The sequence below is a fragment of the Ceratina calcarata genome, unplaced genomic scaffold, assembly GCF_001652005.2.
Source record: "Ceratina calcarata isolate Rehan_Ccalc_2016 unplaced genomic scaffold, ASM165200v1 scaffold517.2, whole genome shotgun sequence".
NCBI lineage: Eukaryota > Metazoa > Arthropoda > Insecta > Hymenoptera > Apidae > Ceratina > Ceratina calcarata.
Window position 1 is genome coordinate 393612 of NW_017176301.1, and position 9822 is coordinate 403433.

At 42.1% G+C, this 9822-nt stretch overlaps 1 protein-coding gene across 1 annotated transcript in view; it reads right to left on the reverse strand.

Moving 5' to 3' along the window:
- LOC108628316 (A disintegrin and metalloproteinase with thrombospondin motifs 9) overlaps positions 1 to 9822 on the reverse strand; it is a 106039-nt gene that overhangs the window by 10018 nt on the left and 86199 nt on the right. Inside the window, exons 8-15 of the mRNA XM_026816399.1 lie at positions 9385 to 9592; positions 2584 to 2798; positions 2206 to 2358; positions 1949 to 2092; positions 1711 to 1868; positions 1031 to 1370; positions 587 to 675; positions 173 to 520 (exon numbers count right to left, since the gene is read on the reverse strand). Of these exons, the coding sequence (XP_026672200.1) occupies positions 173 to 520; positions 587 to 675; positions 1031 to 1370; positions 1711 to 1868; positions 1949 to 2092; positions 2206 to 2358; positions 2584 to 2798; positions 9385 to 9592 (1655 nt within the window). The remainder of the gene's footprint in view (positions 1 to 172; positions 521 to 586; positions 676 to 1030; positions 1371 to 1710; positions 1869 to 1948; positions 2093 to 2205; positions 2359 to 2583; positions 2799 to 9384; positions 9593 to 9822) is intronic.

The following is a 9822-nucleotide window of genomic DNA, read 5'->3' on the forward strand; positions in this document are numbered from 1 at the left end:
GCAATTGACTTCCCCAAACGTCAGATTTAGCATGAATGGATTACAAAGCGATAAATATAGTTGGTCCGAAATATTACTATTTTTTAATAACTTTTTAACGAATTTAAAATTGCTCCCATCGCAAATGTTACGTTTAATCAGATATTGTCAACAGAAGAACGGTTTAACTCACCGAGATAATTCTGATCATCTTCCATGTTCATCCAACCGTACTGCTTGATGTCAATATTCCTGCTACCCGCAGGGATCGTGGTTACCGTCCTGTATCCACCCGCCGTGGAGTTGTAGGTGCCGGTGACCCACTCGCAGGTGGAATTGTCACCCTTGCACACGCCGCAGATATCCTTTTCCGCCGTCGAGTTCAAAATATGATCGCATCCCGCTGGCTTGCACTGGCCGTTCACGCATATGTGAAACGTGTCCTTGCCGCACGGCGTTCCGTCGATCACCTTCTCCTTCAGCGTGAAAGACTGATTGATGTGCACGTGGCAGATCAATTTACAACGCTCGTGTGGCGCAACTGTTAACAACAATATCATTTAACACACCCGATAAATGGGCAGACGATCGAAATCCTATTACTCACTTTGCTTGTACGTAGGGTACCATTTCGCGTTCGTAGGCGCGCCCGACAAGTTCAGATTCTTGTTATTGTAGCTCGAACACTGTACTTCTCTACAGGGCATACACGTGATAATCGTATCGATGATTTCAACAGAGAGCTCTTATTTCTAATTTATCTCTTTCTTTATTTGTGTCGAGGGAAGATGAACTTTTGTTATTAAGAGGTGATCGATAAAAATGGCCAATATATAATTGAACAGAATCTACCCTGCGTGCCAAAAAAGATTGTGTTTGATTCTGTTCTAAAAAATAATATAAACGTCCATGCGACCCGACGTGCCAAGGTTCTATCATCAAAAATGTTGATGATGATGATTGACGATGATCGAGATTCTACTGTGCCGTTATAAAATTGTCCTTGAAAATGGAGAACTGATCATGGCAAATACTAATTGTAACTAAATACCTGAAGTCGCGGCTTCCCGGCGGACACTCCCTGGTTCCGCAACTTTTATACTTGAACCGATCCCCGACGCAATACTTCCCGTAGTTCTGCGGCGACGGGCTGTTGCATTCGCGGTACTTCTTCTTGATACCACCGCCGCAAGTCCTGCTGCATTTCCCGTACGGACCCCATTCGCCCCACTGGCCGTCGATCGGCCTGAGCCTCTTGCGGGGTACGCACTCGCCCCGTTGACACCATTTGTTCTCGCCGCAATACGTCCCGTCGGCCCACGGCATGTGCGGATCACGACATTGACCGAGGCCTTCCAGGGTCATTGTACTGCACCACAGTTTATTGCACACTGCCTGGCCGATAACCAACCAACCGCTCAGTTTATCTCAATTCTTAAGTATATTCACTGCGTACTACTCACTATACTATCAAGGGGGTGGTATACGGCGTTTGTAAAAAAATAATATGCAATTAGAAAGATACTCGAAGAAAATTATGGTATCAATAAATTAAACATAAAAATTCATTGCTTTGAATATTGGACACAGCTTTTTATTACGTCTTAAACTTTTGGCGGAGATCTTACCTTAAGTCGAAGGACAAGTTTATAGTTATAAATATTTGAGATATATCTACTTTGCAACAGCAGTTTGGGGATCCGTAGTTCTGTTCAAAAATGTGTGACTTACCATGTTCCGTTTTGATCATAGGGCACCTTCTCCACCCTCTTCCGTACACCAGTTCGCACTGTCTGTCTACCGAGTAATATTCGCCCAAGAATCTCGTCGGGTCTTGCGGTTCTAAGGGTTTCGTCGGTTCGTCCAGCAGACAGTGTCCGTGTCCGGATCTGTAAAAAAAAAAAATTTCGATTTTTCCGAAATTAAAAATTACCTGACGAACATTATTATAAATTTACGATTGACTCACTCGAGAAATTCGGTGACGTAGTCCCGGGAACATTTTGACCATTCCCACGGAGATGTGTCCAGCATCCTGGACATAATGTTGTGCAGTTTGGAACTATTTGAGGATGCGCATTTCGTCTCGTCATCGTCATGAGGCATGTTCAATCTGAAATTCAAAAATAAATCCCAAACCCCAGATTTAATCTAAACGACGTATTATTAATTCACAATTATTTTTTAATTTCCCATATAAAATGGATTAATAATAAATTTACTGACACGTGTCCGATTTCGTGAGCGATCGTGAAAACGGCAGCCAGGCCATTGTCCTGAACGATGGCGCAGGATGATCTCGGGTCACACATTCGTCCCAATTCGGCCAATCCCAGAGTGTCGCAATACTTTTCATCGGCATTGTAACACAGATCTTCCCTGGAAATATCGTTCCTAAATTATTCAAGTTTCCTGAAAACACTCTACACAAGATAGTCATTCGTTTAAATCATTTAGCTTAGGGTCGTCGACTTTTCTTCGGACATCCTCTTTTAACAAGAAGAGAACGTGGTGACACTAATTTAATCCGATCTTATTCTTCGGTGGGTACAGCATTTTCTTTATTTATTTTTTCTAAACATTTTTTGAGCGACCAGTACCTACCTGGTTAAGAGAAGAGCAGTGTCGTAACGTTCGTGTCTGAGTTCGCTCAGATTTTGCGCTTTCTGCCAACGACAGAAGTTACTCAACATATCAGACGCCGCGATTCCGGAGCTCGTGTTGCGCCTGGTGCCGAACATCGCGTCGACTCTTATAATTTTCACCACCGAGATGTTGATAGCGTTTCCAATCGACGGTTCTTTATAGAGCCGCGACACCTGTAACATATTATTTCTTTCATGGACGCGACAATAGGATAATGCGATCAACGATGCAGCAGGTGTAATGCACAATGCAGTATCTTTGTTAAAAACGAGTGTCAGTTAAAACAGATTAATCAAATAATAAATCCTATATTGTCGATTATTCCTGTGTACTTGCCCTGTATAATAATACGAATGACTTAGATGTGGGAATCAGGAACTGAATAATAAGTATTGGATTAAGGAGAATGAAAGAGTCATAAGGAGAAGCCAGAGACTTTAAGCCAGATGATAAGAGAATGCAAAGAATAAACAAAGAAGCGAGAGGAATATTGAAAGGAGACAGAAATGGCACAACGTGGATGCGGAAAGTCCTAGAAGGAAAGAAAGAAAGAAAAATAAAGATAATATTGAAAAATAGGATATGAAGTCGATTTTTACAGAAACGGAGCTCCGAAAAAAATGTTATACTAAAATATTTTCTTCTTTTTTAACGTAGAATCACTCCCTGCCCGGTTGTACTACGATTTTCGGCCCACTCTGTACACACACTGACACACAGACACTTGTAACCCCCATTTTAATGCAGAAAGACAAAATAAATCTATTTACTACTATAAATGATTTATAACGAACTATAAGGATAATTGAAAGTCAAACAGAAAAACTGAACTAAGTATTCTTTCATTAAACTAAGGTTCATTAAAACGCTAACGTAAATCACGCAGGCTGTAAACTATCTTAACAAGCCGGGCTTAAAAGGTTCATTTGTTCAGAGCAATATCCTCGTCTCTTAATAACCATCGAGAACCGATTTTTCTAAACTGGAACCCGATCGGATCGCAAGGGCGAGGTTCCGGCCGGCGAAGAAAATATACGTATGGAAGACGAGGCATGAGTAAGACGAGGATCGTAATTGTGCATAAATAATGCGGGACAGAGTCGACTCTTAATTAGTGGCGTGGCTCATATACGAGGGGCCAGGCGCCAATCTCCGTGGAACGAATCCGTGGGACGGATGATGCTTTTAGATTGCGTCGGTCAAACGCGTTTCCATTCTTGCTTTTTAATTACACGTCGTTTATACTCGCCGCCTCATCTCTTTTATCTTTTATCGAACGAACAACTGAAGATATACGCAACCTGGGACAATGATTCTCTACCCGTTTTCGATCGTGTCGATTTCCCGTTAGAAAAAAATAACGGATCTAGAAAATTCAATCTAAAAAAGGAAACAATTTTCACGAAACTCATTCCAGCAATTGACCGAAGGGATTCGAACGGATCCCTCGAAAGGTTCAGCTGCCACGGCGGACTCCGCAATGATTCATTAGACGTAAACGCGAGAATCAAACGAGAATCAGCCTCCGCAGAAAATCTTCATTCGAGCGATTAACCGCGAGTCGTCTCAAACTTTATTAGATGAAACGAATGGAACGAGGGGAGGAGCCCGTCGCCCGTTCAATTGGAGCAATTCAGACGCTGATGTGTTACTCGGTTACTCTTTCGCCAAAACGATTCACCCTGGAACAGAGTCGATTACGAGAGATTCGCGCGTAATCACTTACCCGCTCGTAATGGGTCGATTAAACGAGTTTCAACGAGCAATGTGGCTCTCAAGTTCTTTTACCGAGTTTCGAAATTGTCTCTTCCGATAGGCCATGGACGCCGGTGAACGGCTCTGGCTGGACTTTGAATCGGTCCGAGCAGGTGTTGCTGTTCTAATCGCGATAAGTCGATCGTTATCCATTGACAATGATAAAAATTCATTAAAGAAATTATTCTACTGCAACGAGTTGCTGCAATGTTGCACATAAATGCTTGTAACTCTAATTACAGAATCAGGATTATTTTTCTATTTCTGTAGATTATAAAAACGTTTTCGTTCACTGAGAATCGCCTTCAGAACTGTTCCAAGCGTCCTGAATATTTCAATTAATTCCGGTCGCCTGTTGATCGGCAGTACTCGACTTCCGTGACACAACATTGTCCCTTGCTTTACGATCTTCGGATCGATTCTCGGATCAAGATCAACGGAGAGAATTGGATATAAGGCAGGATAAGAGATTGAAAAAGAAGAGCGTCTCGTTGGACCGGTTAGAGAAGGGACCGACCGAGAAACGCGGCAATCGAATCGTGTCACCGGGAGATCGCAATGTCAGCGAGGAGGCAAGTTTTTCGTTTCCACGTCGAAGGTGGTCAGCCGTGAGCCGTTCATCCGGTGTCCCACACTGCAATGGGCTTGTATGGGCAAATGGGTTAGCCGGGCGGCAAAAATTCATATTTATCGGCTGACAGCTCTTCCTGTTGCCCACGTTTCATATTGTACCTTCGCGTTCATAAAACACAAGTACTGCAAATAATATCGACACAATTGACACGTTGATTACGATTGAGTACCGACGATTGAGAAAAAGTCGTACAAAATTTTAGAAAACAAAAATGAATAATGATTATAAGAAATGGCAAACGAGTCATTAGTACATCTAGTGTTAAACAAAATTACAAAGAATAATCTGAATTTAAAAGATGAAATCGTAACATAGACTTTCGTAACGTCAGTCTGAACAATGGAGATTTATACTACTGAAGAATCGCGATGCCCCGTCTGGCCCGGTTATCATCAGCGAACGCAATTTCTTCGCGCTTTAGAATTCCACAATCGCGTTATTTAATTCGAAAATCTATATGTTTCAATTAGCTTGTTCACACGGCTATCAGAACGTGTTACTATTATTACCCTGTTCTGAGATAACGCGCGTTGGGATTGAGACACAGCATCGGGCATAAAATTGTTTACAACTCGGTCAATCGTTGGATATACAGTATCAGGCAAAATTCTAAGCCCTAATAAGAACGATATGAAAACCAATACTGGAGATGCGTTAAGAAAAAAGTTAATACTAGATTTACCAAGGGGGTAAAAAATAACATGTTTCGCATTTTTTATAATCATCATTAGGTAGAATATACCGTCAATCATTGGTAGTTCTAATGTTCAGTCAATCTTGTTTTTGCACCTCGTTGAATGAAATACACATCGAACTGAGACACCCTGACGATAATTTTATTAGACAACCATTGAGCGTCTTCGTCTAAGTACCTCGTGAAATGCAATTCTCTTCGAGTTAATTGTTACGTCGAACTCGTCACAGTTTTATCGGAAACTGTACGTGGTGAACGTAAGATTTGATACGCGAGACTCGCGGATGTTGTACGGCCAATCTTATCGGTCGTAACAAAACTCGGGGCTATAAAAGTTTTAATGGTTTCCAAGCTTGAGAGTGAAGCAACACGGGAAACGATTAAGCTGTTTTCACTTTTAGAATGCGTTTTCCACGGGTTACTTAACACTGTTTTGCGTATTCGTTCGACCTGTTCGCTGCCACGGCAACAAGAATAAAAATGTAAGTACGAATGAAACACGGAGGTAGATCGAAAGTTCAACAGAATCTTTTGCCCAGATGATTTGCGTAAATGAAATTCACAGATATTAGTAAATATTAATACGTCAATAAGAATTAATAGAACGTTTCCAACGTTACGACATTAAAAAATTAATAAAAATATCATAGAAATTTTCCTTTATTCCATCGACTATTTTTTATGCTTTTTAGTTTAACTGCTTTGCACAATGTTTAGAATGACTAATAAGGAGCGAATCGGGTCCATAGAAGGTGGAAGGATGACCGGGTGGTCAGCTTGTCAAACTCGTCGTTTGACGCGATGTCAAATTATATTTCATCGATTCGCGAACAGAAACGGTGATCATCGACAGGTTCGGCGAGAGGGTGAGGGATTCGATGGGAGACGATTTGGCTGATTGAATCGTCGCGTCGTATGAATGACGGGCGTGGGCACGTGAAAGTGAGTCCCGAGCCCCGGACGCTCCGTAGGATGTTGCCCTCATCTCCGAGGTGTGGTCCGCGTGGGATACACGCGGCTCGACGTTAATGACGACCGGTCGACGATCGCGAGGCCTAACCGGCGTATTACATGAATTGTCTATTTATCGACGAAACTCGATCGACTAACCCCCGCACTCTATCTGTATTCTCAGTTTCCCTACCGGACCACATGGATCCTCTTACGGAACGACACGGAAACTGTTGAAACGATCACTACTATAATTCAAGGCCTTACGATCTTTTACTGTGTTGCTCGTTGATGGAACACTCGTGGCAGTTCCGAGAATAAAATCAGGTTATACGAAAAGGACAAATAAAAAAGGAGCAACTGAATCGGAATGATTGTATAGATAAACGCGGAAATGGGGGCCAGCCCAGCTGATTTGCATTCAATCGGCTCCCGACAAAGAGGAAATTCGTATCGGAACGGTGACTTCGGTAAAAGATTCGTTTTAACTGGGACAGTAATAGGTCGACTGATTATATAATAATCGACAGTGCAGAAACTTGAAAATAGCGTGTCACGTGGGATGTGCCGTGGCGAGTCGCTCCCGCGCTAGCCTGTTACATTTTTCTCCCTCGAACCACTGACTAATTTATGCGAGTTCGTAAGCGGCGCCTAGCGAACCAGGGGAGGGAAAGGTGATTCGTTTCACCCAGGCCGGACCGTTCCATTAGTAGCGTTCGGACGAAAAGTGCACGAGATCGGACGAACATGACTCGTTTCATGATTATGGACATCATTGTGTAGATCGTCAGAACGATTAATATTATTGCTGTTTAAATATTTCGCGAATTCATTTCTTATAATAAATTCTAATTATTTTTTTCACGTTCCTCCGGGTTTTTTTTTTTTACATACAATTGAATAACAAGAAGGTCTCGAAGCTTAAGCTCTGTCGGAGATAAAATGTCAACATCGCGTTAAAGTCAGATAGGTAGCTCTCGACCGGCAGATCGTATCGGGATTTACACTCCTCAAGGTGCAACTTGTACTTTCTATTCTCCCGACGATGAATCGTACGCCGCGGGCCGTGGTATACTCGCTCACGAAAATTTATGTCCCCGAGATGTACGTACGCACGTACACGGCTTCTAAATGTCCGTCGTTGCGCTATCGTCCGCGGTGGAAAAGCGCGGTTCAATAGACAGTATTCCTCTCAACGCGAGCCCTACTGAGCCATGCAAATTCTTAGAATATTTGATTGAAACGAGCTAATTAATGGTGACTAACGACGGTACGCTTGCGAAACCAACCCACGCGAGTTTCTCTCCTCGCGATAACGAAACTGACTAGACTCTCGCCAGGTTTAAGGCTGCTCGAGGCTACGCTCATAAATTCGGCAGAATTAATGATCGGGTTATTGAAAGCGAAAATGATTGAATAGCGAATATGTTTGTCGTACAGAGACAGTTTGAAACCTATCGATAAATTATATCGATACGATACGATTAATAATGCATTTATTTCGAAATGGAATTTTCACGTCCACCGCGTAATCATTTACATATTTAATAACTATTACAGACATTCCGAAAGATTCTGTTGGTCGAACACGAAGGCTAGTAAATAGGACAAATGAATAATTTAAGAGGAACGCCGATGGCCGAGACGAGTCAGCAGATTTTTCTACTGATAATTGAATTAGTCGGGAGAAACAGTTGCCGCGGCTGATGACTGATGATCACAAGCGGTACCCGCTACCCTTTCGACATCCGAAATGAGCTAGGAACGCGGCGATCGCATTAGCATAATATTTAACGCTCGCGACAGATCCTGCTGGCTTACAAGATCGATCATCCCACGAACACGGCCGCCGATGTGTGTTCGTGCATCCTCAGCCTCTTTTAATCCTGCCCCTTTTTTCTATCCACTTTTTTCTCGTGCTGGACCCCGAACAAAGTGATGCACCCACGCCGACCGTTCACCTCTATTCTTTTCCTTTCGTTTTGAAACGAGTGCCAGCCCTATGCCGTGTAATAAATATGTAGGTTGCCCCGTGTACCGTGTTTCGCAGGATACAAATATTTTACTTTGTCCCGGACACAGCCGATTCTACCTTTTTCTTCGATTCTCTTTATTTTTCTCAAAGCAAAACTCGGATATGTACAGGGTGTCCCGTCGTTTTTATTCCAAACGAAAGCTTAGAACGAGGTTTGTTCCGATTGGAAAATAAAAACGTTAACGTAGACATTTAGTCTCATCACGCTGTTACGGGAGTTTGCCCCCTCAATAACTCTCAATATTGTAACAATGTATCTTCATTATTGTCATATTGCAACAACAGTGCATTTAGACGTTGCAGTGTAAGGTTACAGTAACGTTCCTCACGATTTTTATGTAATTGTTATATCGACATTAGTGGGAAAATATAATATAATTAATCATAAAGAAGATCATAATCGTAATTTCCTCACGATTTTTATGTAATTGTTATATCGACATTAGTGGGAAAATATAATATAATTAATCATAAAGAAGATCATAATCGTAATTACAATTATAACGGAATTATAGAATATGAAAAGAAATTCCAGAAATTCATTTGTGACAATTTTGCAGCAACATTGTTTGAAATATTCCGATCTTGCAGTAGAATATTTTTGCAACGTTGCTGCAATATTGAGTGCTATTGGGTTTGTTAAGCGTATTTGTGATCGATTTTACATTAGACGACAGAGAAAGTTCTTACCGTGTTCATCAGGCCCAAAATGTAGCTAGACAGATGCTCGCCGTGGTACCTCATCATCTCGGCGTCGGCCGCCACCATGATTTCGATGAAATATTCTCTTCCCTGCGCTCTCCGTGGTCTCCAAGTCACGGAGGGATCCGATTCCATTTCCGAGTCCTGGCCGTACTCCTCGCTCGGATCATTTTGCCTCTGCTCCACGGAGTAGTATCTGTAACGTTCCAAACGGTCTCTTACCTTTTGACACCGGAGAACTAGGATGTACCGGTTGTACCGGTGCATTTACACGGCCTGACTCATTGTCAGCGCAAATTTATTGTCAAACCGAACGAACGTTTCACGAGCGAAAGGAAATACTGTTTTACTGACGACCAGATCATTATTTATCAAACCAACCAACAGAATCTAATTGTCATAAAAAATGTAAATTCTTTATTTTTA